Source organism: Cynocephalus volans, chromosome 12 (genome assembly GCF_027409185.1).
Source record: "Cynocephalus volans isolate mCynVol1 chromosome 12, mCynVol1.pri, whole genome shotgun sequence".
Taxonomy (NCBI): Eukaryota; Metazoa; Chordata; class Mammalia; order Dermoptera; family Cynocephalidae; genus Cynocephalus; species Cynocephalus volans.
Genome location: NC_084471.1, coordinates 22,266,898 through 22,287,984, shown reverse-complemented (window position 1 = coordinate 22,287,984; position 21,087 = coordinate 22,266,898). Strand labels below are relative to the sequence as shown.

The window sequence follows — 21,087 nt, the reverse complement described above, 5'->3', positions numbered from 1 at the left end:
AAATCAACTACTGTCTTATAAACAACAGAAATTTATTTTTCACAGCTCTGGTGGCCAGAAGTCTGAGATTAGGGTACCAGCATGATCGGGTTCTAGTAAGGACCCTCTTCTGTATTGCAGATGGCACCTTCTCACTGTAACCTCCCAAAGCAGAAAGCAGAAAGAGCTCCCTGGGGCCTCTTTTATAAGGGCCCTAATCCCATTAGCTGAGTACTCATGACCTCATCACCTCCCAAAGGCCCCACCTCCAAATACCATCACATTAGGGGTTATGATTTCAATATACGAATTTTGGGGGGACACAAATATTAAGTGCATATCACCTACATAATCAGACATTTCAGAATGTAAAGTATGAATGCTTCAGGTATGTTACATCCAAATTGCAGGTATTTTACATCCAAACAATCTTGTTGAGGAGTTATACGATAAAAAAAAATAGCCTCCAGAATAACAAAGCCTAAAGAATAAGGTAATTGTGAGGATCAGACTGAAGGTCCTCACCACAGCACAGAAAGGTATGTGCATTACATAGACTAAAATATACACAATCCCTTTCTGAGGTAAATGCTGAAAAACAATGGCAGCTCTTTTGCTTCCTTTCATGCATTTTTAGTTTATCAAATATTACTTTAACATTGAGTCATTTCCATTCCATTCAGAATTTCCTTATTCAAACATCCAAAGATGATATGATTTTTAAGTATCTATAAAGAAATCTTACCATCCTTAGTACTGTCGAAAACAACAACTGTGACATTAGTAGAAGGGTTTTTTGGTTTCACAACATTGAACATGTCACTGGCAGAATGAAAAGAAGGATAAAGTGTAGGCAGGTCCTTCAGGGTGATGTTGGCCGGCAGGGCTGGGTCCAGGACAAGCATTGGCACCTTAATGCAGTGTGTCAGCAAACATTCTAACTGCTTCTCACTGGAAAGAAACATTACATGCTTACAGCTACATTCTTCAAATTTAACCAACAATGAAAAGCTTGTTGGTACTACTAAATTTTCCAGATTTTTTTCCTACAGCCTATAAAAAAATCGCAATGTTTTAATAAATGAGGAATTTTATCTCAAGTATATAAAAATTCAGTAAGTTAGCAAGTATGGTATAAAATTTTTAACAAGTGCAACTCTAAAGATAGAGCTTTCAAACACCTCTTAATAAAATAAAGATCGCCACCAAAATTTTTTAACTCAAAAGCATACAAGAAATTAAGAACTTCATTACCATCATTTTTAAAGATTATTTATAATTCCAATGAAGCTATTATCAGGGAGATTAGGAAGTAGGTAGAATCTGATTAATAGAGAGTCATGGTACCATACACAATTTACCAATTCCAGTTAGAATACAGTTAAATACATTGGACACAACACTACACTGATACAAAAGCAAATGTGACATGGTTCCAATTTGAATTTATATGAGATATTTCTATAGGAATATAAGAGATATCTAGAATAGACAAATGTATTACCTGAAGAAACAAATGGGCAAAGGTTACAGCTAGAAAATTCATGAAGTGGAAACTTCAACTAGTTAAACAACATGTAAAATTGTTCAACCTCCTTAATAATCAAAGAAATGCAAAAGGAAACAATGAGGTGTTACCTTTAATTTACTCATGACTCAATGTTAGGGCAAGTACAGTAAACCTATTCCTCTCAAACACCGCTGGTGTCACTCCACATGGGAACAACTCTTTGGGAAAGCAATTTAGTGAAATATATGTATATGATGTATCATACACATATGTGTACATGTATACTTATTCAGAACTATAAAAACATATATATGCTCCTTCCTCGGTAATCTTACTTCCAGGAATCTAGACCAAGTAGAGGGGAGAGAAACAAAACAGGAAAAACAAGCCCACAGACAGAAAATGCCACAGACCTAAATATAAATATTTACAAAATATTTACAATAGTGAAAATACAGAAATGCCTGACATTTAGTAAATTATAGTACAGTCACTTTATAGACTATTATGCCAGTATTAAAACTGAGAAGGATGAAACATGAAGATAATGTGCCAACATAGAAATATGTATGATAATATAAAGTAAAAAAAAGTAGGGTACAAAACTGCACATAGATTATAAACTATAATTATTAAAACATGCACGAAAAGGGAATAATAAAAATAATAATAATTGTTGAATGATGGTCATAAAATCATGTGTTTTTTCTTTACACTTTCCCCTCAAACTTTAAATTATTTAAATAAAAGTAATTTTGCACCATTACTTTTATTAAATAATTTAAAAGTCATGGCTGGCCAGTTAGCTCAGTTGTTTAGAACATGGTGTCGATAACACCAAGATCAAGGGTTTGGATCCCCTTACCAGCAAGCTGCCAAAAAAAAAATTAGAAGCCTAAAACTCATTTTAAAAAAAACAGTATTAACATTAGTATAATTTATAAATAAAGCTACATAATTAACATAAAGAGATGATTCAGAAGGCATTTCTGGATCTTGAAATTCCTCAGGATCCTCTTAATGAACAATTGTTTTTTAAAGTCTAATAGTTAAGTAGGGAGGTGGCAGTTAACAGATTTCTGCTTGTCAGTGAGACAGTATTGCTTTAAGGACTTATAAGAATCAGGTATGATTCAAATCAAGATAGATATATCTGATTTTTGTCATTAGGCAAATCCCCTTACCAGGTCTTTAAATATAAGACATACAATTTGACAATTTTAAAGACAAGGAAATATATATTGAACATTTAAATAAATGATGGATAATAATTTTATAAATGAAAACACTGGGTATAAGTTAGAGCTTAAATGGACCAAGAGATCAATGTACCAAGACAGATTAATGGGAACTACAGAGTAGGAAAACCTTGGAACTCTAACCCTTCCAAAAACAATAAAGCTTTGTTTAAGTAGAACCCAAATAAGCAGAGTTCTCAATCAGCCATGCATTCAGCACTGTAAAATTTCCCATCTAACGAGTGCACTTAATTCGGAGGTCAGAAACTAGCAGAAGAAGGATCGAATATTAGCAATAGAATAAATACAAAATACTGTGTACCCAACGAAGAAAATAAGTGATAATCTGGAAATTTCACTTTAGTCCTTCAATTTTTATCCTTGAGAGGAAATCAACCCACTTACCTCTTCTTGGTTGGTTCTGTTGTGTTCTTCCCAAGGATTTCTCTAATGAAAAGAAAATATAGTTCATTACATAAGCATGGGCTAATGCTAGCCACAAATGTGAATAAGATGAACTTACAACATTGGTTTTCTTGGTCACTCCACTAGAACATACCAGAACATACCAGTAGAAAGGATTTTAATGCTTATAAAATTTTAAATGCATAAGTTATACGTTCCAATGAAATATCAGTAACACTGTACATCCCACTGTACATCCCACTGTAACCAAGACAGTTTACTTAAAATATAAATCTTTATATTTTACTAGTAAAACATAGTACTGGCTGTCAGTCATTTTCAGGCACTGGCAAGATCTTACATCCTCTAACACAGAGAGAAAGAGAGAATCTGTTGCAGCATAAGGTGGCCAATGACCTGTAACTGGGGTGCGGCCATGACATTTACCAAGAAGTGAACAGGGAGGTGCTCAGCAAATACTTCTGAGGAACCAAAGGGTAAGTTACATCAGCCAAGTCCCTAGCTCTGAAGGCTTTCCAGAAGTCCACTGTACCTTTTCCAGATAAAGTAAATAAAATTATCAAAATCACACATAAAATAAAAAGTACCAAAGTTTCCACATCCATAGTCCATAATTTGATACTAAAGGGGGTAAAAAGAATATACCTTTTACTGGCTTTTCCAGATGGAAACAATTTAAGTGTGTAGGCCTATTTTTATTTTTCAAGGGAATAATCTGTCTTATTGTGAAGCTGTTTTATATAATAAACCCTTATTTCATGAAGATATCAGACTTAGGACTAGACTGGATAAGCTGGAAGCCTCGGGCTCCTCTGGAAGGCTTCCCCATCTTTAGGCCCCTTCAAAACCAAGCCATCACTGGAGCACCACGTTCATAAACTGTCCGTCTAATAAAGTGAGGCCAGCATCTGGTAGAAGCAGTCAAGTCCTCCTCAGGCACCAAGAAGCGAGGGTCAGACAGATGACTTGCAAGATCTCATAATGGCATGAATTTGAGAGGCAGATTTTTGTTTGGACAGCTTTGTGAAAATCACTTTACCCTTCTGAAATGCCCACTTACTGTAATCACAGGACGACGTGTGTTTTGTTTTTTAAAACTCGGTTTACCTCATTACTTTCTGCTCCTCCTTCATCTGTTCTCTGACCTGCTGCAGTTCCTTCAGGAGTTCAAGATCTGTGCCATTCACCCAGGTGTAGACCACGTCGATTGGCATGGGCAGACAGAGCCTACGGTAGACCCACAAATCCTCCAGCTTACATGCATTTTTCCAGTGTATTTGGGAATAAGAGTATAACAGGGTTTAAATTTAAAGGTTATGAAAAAAAAAATCAATGAAAAGGTAATCTGGCCACAGTGTATGGGTATATCCTACAACTACATGTTTTCAAACTGGAGCTAGTATTTGTTAAGTAGCTTCTCTTATGAGTTGCATTATGCTAGACACTTCACGTAATTTACATCATTGATCCTCACAGCTACCCTATGAGGAGGCTGATAACACTCCATGTTAAAGGTTGTTTGGGGGTAGGGTGGGTGGTCTTGGAAGCTTGGTTTAGATTAGATAAACTGCTGCATTCTCATAGTTTAGCAAGTGAGGGAGATGAGATACAAATGCAGCCAAACATAAAAATTAGAAACTTAAAGAACAAAACTACATTTTAAAAATGTTATCAAATGGTCCACAGTGAAAACCTAGCCCTACTTAATACTGCAAGCCTTCTGCCCCGATGCCCTCAAACCCAGCCCCTCTTCATCTCCCTCATCTTGCTCTGCTCTTCCTTTCTAACATGAAATAATTAACTTGTTACCTATACCGTTAATCACGTGTCCCTCTCCCAGCATGCATCCTCCAAGAAGGTAGGAAACTTTGCTGCTTTGTTCCCTACAGTTTCTAAGCAATTAGAAGAGTATCTGGCACATTGGTACCCAGTAAGGATCTGCTGATGAGTAAATGATTTACATGGGACACTAGTATAGAAGACCTTCCTGAACCTGCTCCATTTTTTCCTGATTATATTATCCTCAAAATAAGGAGTCTGGCAGGTTTTTAATTCTTAAGTATGTTGTTCAAGCCTCACTGGGATATTAAGATATTTATATACTGATTTTTGTTCATGGTTCCTGGTTCATACTACTCTCTTTCTCCTGCCCTCCTTTCACCTGCTTTTTTTTCTCCCTAAGGCAGGAAATTCTCTGACCTGTCTAATCTGACTATAGGTCATAAGACCCCCATTCCAGAAAGGGTATGGCCCCATACCCAGGAGGAAGAAATGCTGCGCAGAGAGGCCCAGAAGAACCTGCACAAACCAGCCCTGCTAGGTTTCCCCACCCAGTCTGTTAGTATGAAATCACACCCTTTTTGTCCAATCACATTTCTACATGGTTGTCAATGCTTTAATCATGCCTATGTACTGAAGCTTCCAAAAAACCCTAGAGCACAGAGTCTGGGGAGCTTCCAGATATCTGAACACATGGAGGTTCCTGGAGGGTGGCACGCCCAGGGAGGTCATGGGAGCTCCACGCCCCTTCTCCCACACCTCGACCTGTGCATCTTTCCATCTATATCCTATATACCTGTGCATCTTTCTGTCTATATCCTTTATAATAAACCAGTGAACGTAAGTATTTCCCAGAGTTCAATAAGTCTCAGCAATTAATGGAGACTAAAGAAGGAAATGGATGTTGTGGGAACCCCAATTTAGAGCCAGTAGGCCAGAAGCACAGGTGAAGCATCCTGGGGCTTGTGACTGGCACCTGAAGGAATGGGGGCCAGGCTTGGGGACTTAGTCCTCAACCTGTGGGATGTGAAGTTATCACCAGGTAGACAGTGTCAGAATTGAATTGGAGGACATCCAGCTGCTGTCCACTGGAGAAGAATGTTGGGGGGGGAACCCCAGACTTTTGGTCACAGAAGTCTTCTGTGTTGATTGCTTGCTTAATGTATGGGAAGAAACCTCCATAATCTGGTGTCAGAAGTGTGTTGTGAGAATACAGAGAGAGAAAATGAGTCTGTTTTTCCCACTCACTCACTTTAGTGTTTCTGTTCAGGTTTTACCCCTACCAAAGGCATTCTTTCCCTTTCTCTCCCTGACTTACCAAAGATCTCCCTGTCTTTCAGGGCCTGCTCCGAACCTATGCCACTCTGACCTATGATACAGGAGTATACATTTGGGTACTGATATTACTTTGGATGCTTCTGTTGCAAGTTCGGTATTTTCCAAGAAACTGGACAATTTTTTTTTTTTTGGCCAAGGACAAAAGCTTACCCTCCTTTGTCCTCCTTATAGCCCAGGCACAAGATTAGGCTTTTGCCTGCAACCACATTACTCAGTGTGGGGTTAATTATCTCATGGGAAAACAAATGCAGTTTGCTGGATAAATCTTTCAAACTATAAAATAAATAGTAGAAATGACACCTTTAGATTAAAAGATGTATATGAGATGACAAGTCAAGAGGAGTGTTTATCTACTTACTGAATAAATACTTATTGAGCATTTAGTATGTGCTAGGCATTGTTCTAGGTGCTGGGGATTAAAAACCCAAATTTGTGCCTTCATGGAGCTTACATTCCAGAAAGGTAAAGACAGAAACCAAATAAATAGACAGAATGTCAGATGTTAAATGTTATGAAGAAAATAAAGCAGGAAATGTGGATTAAAAAGTGTGTCTGTGTGTATGTGTGTAGGGTTTCACCTTTAAATAGGGAGATCACAGACGACCTTACTAAGAAGGTGACACTTCAGCAGGGAAGTGAGGAAGCAAGCCAGGGGGGTAACTGGGGGAAAAATGGGCCAGAGAAAGGGAAAACCATGTACAAATGCCCTGAGGCAGGCACTTATCTGGCTTGTTCAAGGACCTAGAGGCCAGTGTTCCCTGGGCAGAGACAAAGAGAACAAATGGAAGAGTGTAATTGGAGATGCAGGTCAAAGAAGGAACAGGGGACCCAGAGCTATATCAGAAGATGAGAAATCAAAAAAAGAAAAGAAAATGAGGAATCGCCTTATCCTCTGGCTTATTTGATAGCTGAGTATCTACCAGCTCTCTTGTCAAGGTTCTCCGCTGCCTGTGGAATAAAGTCTAAACTCCTTCGTAATCTGCACCTTGTGTTCTTGACACTCCAGTTGGATACGCTTACCCAAATATAATAAGAACTTGCAGGATTTTGTGCCTTTGAACATGCTTTTCCCTCTACCTAGAACATGCTTCCTTTAACCTTCTTCTTCGTTTCCCCCTCTTCTCTCCCCTCCCATGAAGAGTACTGCTTAAGATACAGCTTCCATAGTACTCTGTACTCCAAGGAATCCTTAGCATAATGCACTGTACTATTTTTCACGCATGCACATCTTCCACTAGAAGGAGTATCTCTAGGGCAGAAATGTTATCATGCATTCCATGCCTTGCTTTTTAAATTATTTCCTCTCTTTCTTATATCTTCAGGCTGTCTCCCTACTATAATGGTATGCAAAAGCTTCCCCATCTAGGTTTTTCCTGCATTTATATCAATGGTTCTCAAACGATAGCAGGCGTCAAAATCACCTATAGGACTTGTAAAACAGATTGTTGAGCTCCATCCCCAGAGTTTCTGATTCAGTAGGTCTAGAGGAGGGTTCCAGAACTTGCTTTTCTAACAAGTTCCCAAGCAATACTGATGCTGCTGGTCTGGGAAATACACTTTGAGAACCGCTGATTTATATGTAGGTTATACTTCGCTCTTTTCCCCCACTAAAATGCCAGTTCTATAAGGTCAACGAATTCATCTTGTTTACCACTATACTCCTAGAGCCTAGAATAGTGCCTGGTGTGTGGGTGGGGTGTAATACATACTGGCTGGATAAATAACTATTAGTTTATTCTTTCAGCACATACATCAGTCATTCCCATAAAAAAAAATCTATCTGCCTCACATTGCCCATACGTACACTGTCCAAGGTCAACTTACTCCCAACTTCCTAGGTGGTCTATACTCAGAGTAAAAATAAATTTTAAAAAACTGTTTCAGTGACACATTTAAAAAAGAAAAGTTTATAAAAAGGGGAAGGGAGGAGCTGGCTGGTTAGCTCAGTTGGTTAGAGTGTGGTGTTGTAACACCAAGGTTAGGGGTTCCATATGCCAGATGCCAAAAAAAAAAAAAAAGACGGCGGGAGAATTGTAAATTCTGAAGCTTTCTTATAAAAGTAATTATCTGCTATTAACGATTTTTTCATAGAATCAAGAAATATCTAGATGTTCAATTGAGGAAAACAACATAAATAGGTAATTCATTTATATCTTATGTCTTCTAATAAGGCTGCATGTATTACATGATTAATTCAATTCTCTGGTGAAACTGACAACCCAGCGGAAATCTTGTGATCTGCTCGAGGTCCATGAGTCAGTTGTTTTTCTACCTTCAGCCACGGTGGCGATGAGTCTGAATCTTTTCTTCTAACCTCTAGACCACGATCTCGGTTCACAGATGAGAAGGAAGGCCCCATCTCAGAGCTGAGGACTATCACTCATGACTCAGACCCAAAGCAGGGGTAACACTCCTACAACTTTATTTTAATCACTGCTTAGTCTAGTGAATATTAAAGTCACTTAATAGTTCATTGGTTCTACATTCTATAGAGTACGCAAGAAAATACAGAACTTAAATAGTATCTTAGAACCAAGGAATTAGAAGAGATTTGACACTTAATCTAATATCCACATTTTACAGATGACAAAATTGAGCCCCAGATTGACTTCATGCCTCACAATTAGTAGCAGTAGATAATTTACTTATTCGCTTGTTACTGACACATCGAATGGGATTTTTTTCCATTCAGGGCAAACATCAAAATGATTTGTACAGAAACTAGCAAAAGATTGAAAACTTTCTATAACCATTATGGTATTTTAAAATATATTACATCATGTGATATGTTATATATGATTCATTTATTTGTCATCATCAAAATTAGGCAATTTTGAATATCCCTACATAAAAATCAAACTATATTTTATTGCAATTTAAAATTAGGAGAAATATTTCACACAAAGATTTTAAAAAATTCTTTAGAAAGAACAAGAGATTTTGATTAAAACTGCTAATCTCAAAATCTGGATTTTCTTTGTTATTTTTTATTTTAACACTTGTACATTTTTGTGGGATGAGGTATATCATTTCCACACATGCATATACTGCACAATGATTAGCATAGTTTTGTACCTGTCAGTCCACCACTTCTCCTACCACAAAATCTAGATTTTCTAATAGGCTAGTTTTCTTTCTAAAAGTTTGACGTTCCTTCATGGCAAGGATTTATGCATCTGTGCACCATCAGCACACAGCACAGCGTAAGGCACAGAGTAAGTACTCAGTAAGTGTTTGAGTAAAAAAGGTCAAACAATTTTGAAATTTCCTTAGGGAAATCCGCTGTTAAAATAAAAATTGGAGAAGAAAATTATATTTCATTAAGAATCCTTTAATGCAATAGTTCTCAGAGTGCGGCCACCAGTCCAGCAGCGTCCCCAGGAAACTTGTTAGAAATGAAAATTCTCAGAGCCCCTCTGAGACTTACAGACTCAGAAACTCTGGGGTGGGGTGAGAAGAAACTATTAGTTCCTCAAGCCCTCCACTGCATGCTAAAGTCTGAGAAGTGCTACATTAAGGGATGGTTCTCTTATTTTTTAGCACTAAAAAATTATTAAGGACCCCAAAGAGTTTTTGTTGATAGTTTATGATTATCCACATTTGCCATATTTGAAAATGAAACTGAGACATTTAAAATACTTATTCGTTTTAAAACAACAGTAAAAACCCTTTTACATGTTAACATAAATAACTTTTGTAATGAAAATAACTATATTTTCTTTTTTTTTTTTTTTTTAAAAAGATGACCGGTAAGGGGATCTTAACCCTTAACTTGGTGTTGTCAGCACCACGCTCAGCCAGTGAGCGAACCGGCCATCCCTATATGGGATCCGAACCCGGGGCCTTGGTGTTATCAGCACCGCACTCTCCCGAGTGAGCCACGGGCCGGCCCAAAATAACTATATTTTCTAAAACAACGAAAAAATTTAGTGAGAACAGAGGTAATACTTAGGGTGCTTTAAAGACCAATGCAAAGAGTAAAGCTTTTTAGGTCAACTCCAAAACTCCCACAGTCATTCTTCATTGTGATATTCAGGACTATAATAGGGCTTAATACCATACATATGATTTGCACAGTTATTTTTTAAACTACTCATTTCATAGAAGCCATGCAGGCACTTATAACATGTGAATGGAGAGAAAAGAAGTGCCTCTAAGCAGGGGACAAGGGCTCCAGAGGAATCCAAGTCAAGGTTCTCAGAAAACTCACAAGCTACTATGAAGGTGCATGAATTGACACCAGGTAAATTACCTGCAGCTTAATCAGTTTTCCCGGCTCCGTGAGAGTAGACAGAAGGATTTATGAGACCTATCCTCAGGTAAAAATGGACAGTCAGATTACAGAGAGGCTTCCAGTTATGACCTCTGAAATTCAGACTGAGGTCTCCTGTGGGATTAACTACCTTCGTTAGTGAGCCCATGTTTGTTTGTTACCTGAAGCTCCTTACCCTGTAGTGATTAACTGTGTGCCATAACAATAAAAAGGAGAGTCTATCAATACAGCATAAAAGTGAAGAAATAAAAAAGGAGATTAAGTTCATTTTTTGAAGTTAGAATGTTGATCACAAAAAATCCAAAACGAAAATTTACTAATGGTGGTTCCTCTGTGTGAGGGAAAATTGGTAATGGAATAGAGAGAGACTTTTGTTTTCTGTTTTTCTAAACTGTTAGAACTGTTTTCAAACATAGACATGTATTATTTCTATGATATAAAACAATATAAGTGACACTTTATAGAAAAAGACCAAAAAGGACATGTGTGATTCCTTTTATCTGCAAGGAGGGAAGGATGTTGGAAAAACTGCTTCCATTCTGAGGCCGGTCTTGTAAGCGGGGGAGGGAGGAATCGCTAAGGACAAAAATGGGTGGCTGTAGGAAGCAGCTTGGCTTTACGGAGAGAAAGCCCTCCTGCTGTGAGGCTGTCTGCTCCTTCCCCATAGACAGGGGCAGCATTATGTGGTGACCACTGGGGTGGGGGGTTGGGTCCAACCCTGGCGGTCACTGCAGGAGTGGCCTTGGTTAACAGAGTTCTGTCAACAGAATTCTGGCAGGGGCTCAGAACTGGCTGCCACCTGAAGGAGCCACCTGATCTCCTCATACTCCAGGGGGATGAAATTCCCTTTACCTCACAGAACTGGGGTGAGATAAAATGAGATCAGGCAATTTAAAGTATTCAAACTGCATAACACAGTGCTACTAGGTTTCTTCAGATGGGCATATTCTTGGGTAAGTTAAACTATATCTACAACTTGAAAAGACCCCTTCAATTATCATATTTAAAGTGCAGATGATTTCATGACTTATCATTTAAGTACAAATAACAGATAGTCTACAAAACAGGTTTCTTCTTACCGATTCTGAAAGGACCTTCCGGCAATATTGTCTCTATAGGAATCAAATAAAACGTGGTATTGATCCCGGCTCCATTCCAGAACCACCTAGAAAAACAAAAGAAAATGAAACAATGTTTTCTTTGAGTCAAAAACTAAGAGTATATAACTTTCATTTCATTTTAATTTCATTAAGAATCACTACAGGAACAAGTAAAGCAAACAAAATTCATTCATTGTTGGCACCTACCACACACCAGACATCATGATAATCCACATGAATAATCCACAGCTTCTGGACTGGGCAGCCTGAGAGACGTAGTGTCTCACTGTGCTTGGGACAGGGTATGGGAATAAAGGATGTGATATTTAAATTGGGTCTTGAAGAATGAGTTCACCAGGAAGGGAGAAAAGTGACAGGTTTGGCCAGTTGGAAGGGCATGTTCAAAGGTTGAGAAGGAGCAGGTTGTTTGAGGCATCTGTGTAGTTGGCTTGTCAAGAGCACACACAGATAACTGGAGAGAAATGAAGCTGGGAAAGGACACTGGGCCCTGACTGTGACATGCCTTAGAAAGCAGAGGCATTGAAGAATTTTAAGGCAGCCACATAATCCATCTAAAGTTTAAGAAAGACTCTTCTCACAGCATATAAGAACACAAGCTGAAACAGAAGGAACTAAGAAGACATGGGGGACGATGACCTTATTACCTCTGAGGTCTCAGCTGAAGATGTTGATAAATGTTTCAGGAGAAAATGGAAAGCTTTAGATAGAAGCTCCCACAGGTCTGCATCCTAAAGCTATAAACCTACCCACGCATGTGCCCCATTTTCTCCTTCACTCCTTTTACCAGAGAGGAAGTGTCCCTCTCCCTTACAAACCATATATTACTATTACAATAATACAATATATTACTATTAACTATAGTCACCATGACATACAACAGAGCTCCAGAACTTATTCATCCTGTCTAACTGAAACTTTGTACCCTTTGACCAGTATCTCCCCAGTCCGCTATAGTCAATTTTTAATAGAGAAGTTTACTGCCACTACAGCTGTACTCAAGAAAGAGCACCGAGAAAGACCTCCCTGAAGAAGCAACGCTATCAGAGTTTTAAAGGATAAAACGGAGTATATCATCAGTTCAGCTGGAGAACTGAGGGTGTGTTACAGTGATATGCTACCAGGCTAGATGGAGGAGTGAAGGAAAGGAAGAGAATTAATGGTGGTTGCTAGGTTTTCAGTATTTCTAGTATGAGTGACCAAGTGAACAGTGGGCCATTTAATGACATGGGAAAACAGGTACAGTGGGGGTGAGAGCTGGTGGGGTTCAAGGGTCCCATTACAGTCATGGTAAATTTGAGGTCACATGTGCATATGACTGGCCTCTCCAAAGGGACTGCAAATTCCTATAGGAGGGGGAATGAGCTCCACCTTTGGTATCACATATAGCACCAAACCCAATGGCAGGCACACAGCTATAAAATGCCACCTACTTTGCTAAATATATAATGTGTGTCTATTTTCAAAAATACACTTGTATCAATTTATATCAACTTACTGAACACAAGTAGAAGTGATTCTCCATCAACATCTCTGTATAATTTTAGAAAGGACGATCAGTATATCTAGTATTTTTGTAAAAAAAACCACAAAAACTAAAGCTCAAAAAAACTGTTCTTGGACGGTGGGTTACCCAGAAGATGGGGAGAAAGTATCACAGAGGGCACACCTCACCAACAGCTGAGAAATGCTGTCATGCTGTATGTTCCCACAATGGACCTTCCTTCATGAGATAAATTAACCTCGCCATCCATCTCCAAACATCTCTGGTGTATTAGAAAGAAAAACAACAATGGCAAAGAGTCCTTTTCCAACACATTTAGGAATATTCAAAATAGTCCAGAGTTCTGCACACTTAGATGTCAGGGTAGGTGGTAGGAGTGTGGGGGTGACTCACAGGACGTGAGTTTTCTCTTCTTTACTAGCATATTCATTGCTGCAAATCATACTTATTTTTTATGCCTCTTACCCAATCTCTTCCCCTCCCTCTGCCTCCTTCCCCCTCCCCCCTCCCCCTCCATCCCCCCCTTCTCTCTCCCCCCTCTAATAGCCATAGATTTGTTCTCTCCCTCTGATAGATTAACTGTTCCTCTGTTGGTGTGTTGCCTAGATGATCTGTCCAGGACTGAGACAAGTGTGATCAAGTCCAGGGGACGTGAGTTTTCATTTCAGCTCTGTCGCTTTTATGTGAGACATCTAAATAACTAAATTTTTTTAGTTTCTATGGGCTGTTTCTTCATCTGCAAAATGAAGGGGGTCTGACCAAATTGTCTTTGAAATCCCTTCCAGTCCTGAATGGATATGACTAAAGGCGGTGCAGAGCTGTGTGGCTGACGGCTGTTCCGGTTTCCTCCCTGTGGCTACTTACATGTCAACTCCTTAAGGACACAGTTCCCTGTCTTCAGCCTCCTCCAGGTCTTTTCTTTACTGATCCTAATCCCATCAACATTTAACTTGATTCTCTTTCACATAACCATTTCCATTTTCTGCTTAATCCCAACTGTCAACTTCACCCTAGCATGGAAATCTTGCCAAGTTCATTTTCAAATGAATGAGTAATGTGTTACAAGAGGAATCAAAAAGGAACCTTGTAAAATCAAATTCATTTAGAGTTAATGTTGGATCATGTCTTAACACTACCAAGGATAGAAAAGAGTAGAAATTTGAATGGCCAATTATCAAATTATTTATTCTAGGATAAACCATAAAAAAGTATAAATACCTTATAAACAACAACAAAAAAAGCCAGAGAAGACTCAAACTTGCCATGAAATATTGTTTTCATCCATTACAGGCTGAGTATCCCTAATCCGAAAATTCAAAATCTGAAATGCTCTAAAATCCACAATTTATTGAGCACCAACGTGACACTCAAAGGAAATGCTCACTGGAGCATTTCAAATTTCGGATCTTTGGATGAAGGATGATCAACCGAATGTATTCTGCAAACATTCCAAAAATCTGAAAAAATCCAAAATCCAAAACACTTCTGGTCCACAGCATTTTGGATAAGGGATACTAAACACGTATTAGCAATAAATGGAAGACCACAGGAAAAGGCTGGAGAAACACTACTGTATAATCAAGCCACTCTTCTTCTACAAAATCTTTCCGTATTCTTCAGCCTAATCCAAATAGTCCCTTCACAGGACTCTGAGTAACTTTTATCTCTATCACCTCCTTGGAAATTAATCATCTGCTGTCTTGTAACATTTCTTGCCATGTATTGTTTGGCTTTTTTTTAGTATTATTTACCTTTTCCCCCCATGTTATCACTTTATCAGACCAACCAAGTTATAAGTTTGAGGGTAGAGAACGGCCTACAATTCTTTCATCCAACTCATACTCAGCACAGTTCATTATATACCATTTTCTTAATAAATATTACCTGGTTATGGTGGAGTAACATAAGAGAAGGCTGGATTGGGGAATTTAGAACACCTCCTGGGAGAACCTTCCACTTCTCCTACTTAGTAGCTGTGTAGCCTTGAGCAGGTCAAAATGTTCAGGCCTCAATTTCCTCAACTACAAACTGGATATAATACCTACTCCATTAATTTATTGTGTTGCTATAGGACAGCGACTCTCACACGAAGTGGGCGAATAAAGGATCTGAGGAGCATGCAAGGCATACTACAAACAAAGCATATCTTCCTGAGCCATTAGTATCATAATGGCAAGACATTTAAAACATTATACTGGTAGTAATGCAAATACAAAATTCCTATGGAGAAAAATGGAAAATCGATGTGATTTTTACAGATACGATGGTGGCCTTCAAAAACTTTCCTACTTGGCCTTTTTGAGCTATTCCTCCAAATACCTCCTCTCTACACTATTCTCGGCAGAGTATTTACTTTTCTCCACTACTAAGGGTAGTTTGTTGGCAAAATTTGAGACACAATGAACTAAGACACGATTTATGAAAATACTACATGAGCTCTGAAGTACCACATAAACAATGTATTATTAATAAAGAATGGTAAATATCATCTGAAGGTAGTTTATTCTATCAGTTAAAAATGTTTATCAATTCCAAGACTCCATTTTCATGGCATTCAAGGTACTCAAGATCAACTGTTGGTCAGTTTTCACAAAATGTCAACTAAAGTCAGTTTTAATTTGTTGATCACAGTGAAAGGCATATGTACACATTCACCAAGCGCCATCATGCCAGGCTCTCCACCCCACTGAATTCCATAATGAGGTACCAACCAAGAGGCAGATGCTGCCCTGGCTCATTTTCCACAGAGAATCTCCAGCACGTGTCGTACTGCAAGGGGGTGCTGAGATCTGAGCCACCCTGACTCCAGAGGCCATGCTCCTGTTTAGTTTTGCCCAGGCTCCCTCTGCTTCTTCAGGCTGCCTCCTCTGACACTTATTTGCACAGAGTTAGCTTTGTCAAATACACATTGATGAATGTGGTCATTCAACCAATTCTGAAACTGGTATGTTTATCTAACTTAATTCAATAACCCAGAACTGTTTCCCTGAAATGTTTATAAATGACCACAAGTCACGTAACAAATTTATGTTTTTCCTCAGTATTTTTAGAATGTCTAATAGTCCTTTAACTGGTTTGTACACTCAATTGCTAAAATTTTCAGATGATAAACTTTTTAAAATGATAAAACCAATACACACTTTTGTTGAAGATTTGTATGATCCCAGTGCAGGATCAGATGCATGCCAAAGTAGAATAATAGTGAATGAGACACAAGCCACATAATCTTTTGGGAACTTCCCAGTCAAAGAAAGGAGGTAATTACTAAGAAAGAGAGCTGGAATATAGCACAAAGATCATAGATCTATATTCAGAAGACATGAGTTTAAATCTGGCACTTACCAGTAATATAAATCAAGGGCACTTCTCTATTCTCAATTTCTTCTTTTATAGAATGAGGATATTAGTAATATACAACAATACTTACATGCAAACTTTTCACATGTCCTTAAAGATGGCATCTACAATGACGAAATATAATTTAAGCTGTTTTACATATCTGTCTAGGCCTCTACGAGCAACTCAAAAACAAGTTTATGCCAGAAACTTGATCTCTCTTCTGGGATTTTTATTCCCATAACCTTGAACGGTACTTGGTGCAAAATCAGTAAATATTCTCAAAACAAATAAATAAAGCTATCAGTTTTACAAGGCAAATATCTTGGAAAAGCTCATTACTCCAAAGTTCCTCTACAGATCCATTCTCAGATAGTCAAAGTAAAGGTTAAAGGCTAGAATTATAAAGAGATAACAGCAGGCCCAGATACACAAGCATACAAAACTCTCAATAAAGGCATGTCTCCTTCTCAATTTTTTAAGTATAGCAGAAATGTGGCATGTTGCTCTATAAAACTTAAGTCAGGGCTCTCCAACTTCAAGCAGTAAGAACTCCAAGTAATACTGTTAAAGGTTTTCATTCATTGATGACCACATCAGAAATTGATAGTTCTCCTAGATTACAACAGGTTCTTCATAGTTTCTGAAAACAAAATTTGTTTTGCATTAAAAGAAAGACCAAGATACTTGAAAGATATTCTAAGCTTTATCTTTTCTACTAACTCTCCTTCTCCTTTGATTGCAATCAGGAAGTCAAATCTGCTCATCTCCTGCAGCATTTTCTAATCACAATTGACTAAAGATGCTGGTTTTCCAAATGCAAAGTGGTTTAGTGAAAAAAAGCACAACTTAAAAAATTAAGCCCATTTCATGTTGGGAGTTCAATGAATATAAAAACTGGGATGATTTCCCCTCTTCACATAAGTTAAGGGAAATGAATTCAAACTCAAGATGAATGACCACTATTTACTCAAACACTAATTAAACTCAAAGACTTTTCTAGACTTTGTCTACCTTCTCTGAATCCTTTATGGCATTAGACGAACAATACACATTGGCTGAACAGAATTTTTAAGGAACACAAAACGGAAATCAAGGCTCTATCCTCAAGGAGCTGACATCCCTGCTAAGGACTAATTTATTTGCACAAAACAATGTATGGATACTTATCATTTAGCTTTTTAAATGAGTACAGATTAAAACAGGTTAAACACAGGCAGAGAAAAGGGATAATCAAGGATAGGGCTAATCATGACAGACTTTTCCTATGAGACAGAACTAAGATTTTTAGGGAAATAAAGGAGTGGAGAAAAAGGAAGGATTTGTTTGCCACTTGGGGTGGGGGGCGGGGAGGCAAAATAATAAAGCTGATTGTATTAAAAGGCAGAATTAAGAACATTAAACCCTTGACAGAGCACTCTAAAACTGTTATAACTAAAAGAAAATAATAATAATAATAATAATAATAATAATAATAATAATAATAATAATACCTCCAGCAACCACACTTGGCTAAAAGGAAAAGGAAAAAAAAAAAAAAAGAACTACCAAAGATACACTGGCCCTACTCTGTGGCCAGTGTTTGAATCCTTGCTGTAACATCCCAGCAAATACGTTATTCTACCTATGAGTTTAGACCTGCAGTGTCCAAAATAGTATCCACTAGCCACAAGTAGTTATTTAAGTTTAAACTAAATAAGATAAAATCGGAAATTCAGTACTTTAGTCAATTAGCCACATTTTAAGTGCTCAATAGCCACATGTAATTGGTGGCTACCATACCATCATGTGGTCAGTGCAGAATTACAGAACATTTCAATCATTGCATGAGTTCTACTGGACAGTGCTGCAGCTATTCAAACCTTAAAGATTAAGTGTCACAAAAGTACACTGGGTGGTGAGTCAGAACGCCCGGACCTAATTCCCAGTTTTGTGGTTTAGACAAGTTACTTAACACTCTCTAGGTTTCAACTGTAAAATTTAAATAGTACTATCTAATCCCATAAGGAGTTGTTATGAAAAATTTAGTGACCTGATATATAGCAAAATAGACTACAGAGCACACTAGGAAATATAAGTCATCAAAATTATGAAATAACATTAAACTTATTGAGCCCTGCAAGCGACTCACAGACTACTGAGAAGACAAATATGAAACAAATAATCACAATATATTATGTGGGGAAAAAAAAAAAGAACAAAGCGGGTGGCTGGACCTGGTAAATGTTTCTATTGTAATTAATAAACCTGATACCAAAACTAGTCAAATTAAGTTTCTTTTTAATTCTATCTTGGCAAAATTTAATTGCCATAGAAAAGTTTAGTGAAATGAAATGGAGTTTTGCAAAACATTCACTTGTGGTACTTACTACACTTACCTCTACTAACAAATATCACATACTTTGAATAGCTGCAAGGCCATTTTTAAAAACTGCCCTTTCTGAGGGGCAATTAGCAATACGTATCAAAGGACCAAAGAGATGTTCATGCCTTTTGCTCTGGTTAATTCCACTACTAGAACCACAAGTCAAGAAAATCATCACAGATCCACCCAAGGACTCCCTGTATAAGTATGATAATCAATCACCATTAATACTTATAAAAACTGAAACTGATCCTTGTTAGTATGGTGGTAAAACAAACAAACAAACAAACAAAACACCTGGAAATGATTTAAAAATTAAAAAGGGAATTGGGTAAATAAATTATGGCACATACATACAAATACTATGAAGCTATTAAGAATCGAGTTTTCAAACAATCATTGAAAACTTAGTCAATAAATATCACGTGGCACCCTTCTAGACTCTGAGGACCCAGCAATGCCCCAAACAAAGTTTCTTCCTTTGTGGATCATTACAGACTAGTCAAGGGATTAAGAGTTTGGTGAAAATATTATGTGAAATAAGCAACAATCAAAATTATCTGTCTGGAGCATGAAGTCAGGAATACAGTAGAGTAGGCAGCTCCATCTTCTGTTCCTCACAGAAACATCAAAAAGGAGGTAGAAACTGCCAGAACCACCACCACAACAAAAAGACAAATGCTGTATGATTCCATTACATGAAATGTCCAGACTAGACAAACCCACAGAGACAGCAGGTAGATTAAAGTCATGCAGAGACGAGGGGAGGGAAGATGAACGAGGAGTTATTTCTTAATGGTTACACATTTTCTGTTTGGGGTGATGAAAAGTTTTGGAAATAAAGTGGTGATGGTTACAAAACACTGTAAATATAAGTAATACCACTGAGTTATATACTTAAAAATGGCTAAAATGGCAAATTTTATGTTATACAGTATATGTTTTACCATAGTAATCTAAAAGAAAAATAAATCACTACAATACACCTCCTCCCCCCAAAAAGAATAAAGGTACATTATGAACAACTTTATACCCACAGATTTGAAAACCGATGAAATTCCCCAAAAGATAAAATCCACCAAAACTCAAAAAAGGAGAAATTTATTTTTTTATTTATTTATTTTTTTTTTGACCCGTAAGGGGATCGTAACCCTTGGCTTGGTGTTGTCAGCACCACACGCAGCCAGTGAGCGCACTGGCCATCCCTATATGGGATCCGAACCCGTGGCCTTGGTGTTACCAGCACCACACTCTCCCGAGTGAGCCACAGGCCGGCCCTGACAAGGAGAAATCTTAATGGGCCTATATCTATTAAAGAATTAGTATCAATAACCTTCCAAAACAGAAAGCACCAGGCCCAGACTGGTGAATTTTACCAAACTCAAGGAAAAAAATAATACCAATTCTCTACAATCTTCTCCAGAAAACAGAAACAGAAAAAATACTTTCTAACTCCTTCTATGAGACCAGCACTACCCAATACCAAAATGAGACAAAGACATTACAAAAAAGGAAAATTACAGACCAATATCTCTCCTGAACACAGATATAAAAGTCCTCAAATCAAATCAAATCCAACAATGTATAAAAAGAATTATACACCACGACCAACTGAGAATTATACCAGGCATGAAAGGCTGGTTCAACATTCAAAAATCAACATAATTCTTCACATCAGTAGGCTAAAGAAGAATAATCATATGATCATACCAACAGATGCAGAAAAAGCATTTGACAATCCAACATCCATTTATGATAAAGACTCTCAGCAAACCAGGAATACAGAGGAACTTCCTCAACTTGAAAAAAGAATATTCACAAAAAACTTATAGCTAACATCATACTTATGGTAAAAACCAACATGCTTTCCCCTTAAGACCAGGAACAAGACAAAGATGGAATCTTCTCCTGCTTGCCTCTCCTATTCCTAGCTAAAGCACTAAGAAAAGGAAATAAAAGGTAAACAGATTGGGAAGAAAGAAATAAAACAGACTTTGTTCACAGATGACATGACTGTCCATATAGAAAATCCAAAGAATCAACAAAGAATCTCCTGAACTAATAAGCAATTATAGTAAGTTTGCAGGATAAAAAGTTAACATACAAATCAGTTGCTTTCCTATATATCAGTAATAAATAATTGTAGTTTGAAATTAAAAATAAACACCATTTAGGTTAGCACCTAAAATTTAGGTTAGCACCCCCCCCCCAAAAAAAGAAC

At 37.6% G+C, this 21,087-nt stretch overlaps 1 protein-coding gene across 1 annotated transcript in view; it reads right to left on the bottom strand.

Moving 5' to 3' along the window:
* Window positions 1-21,087, bottom strand: part of GNPTAB (N-acetylglucosamine-1-phosphate transferase subunits alpha and beta) — a 95,453-nt gene that overhangs the window by 61,371 nt on the left and 12,995 nt on the right. Inside the window, exons 2-5 of the mRNA XM_063075651.1 lie at window positions 11,623-11,708; window positions 4,261-4,380; window positions 3,133-3,174; window positions 725-930 (exon numbers count right to left, since the gene is read on the bottom strand). Coding sequence (XP_062931721.1) covers window positions 725-930; window positions 3,133-3,174; window positions 4,261-4,380; window positions 11,623-11,708 — 454 coding nt within the window. The remainder of the gene's footprint in view (window positions 1-724; window positions 931-3,132; window positions 3,175-4,260; window positions 4,381-11,622; window positions 11,709-21,087) is intronic.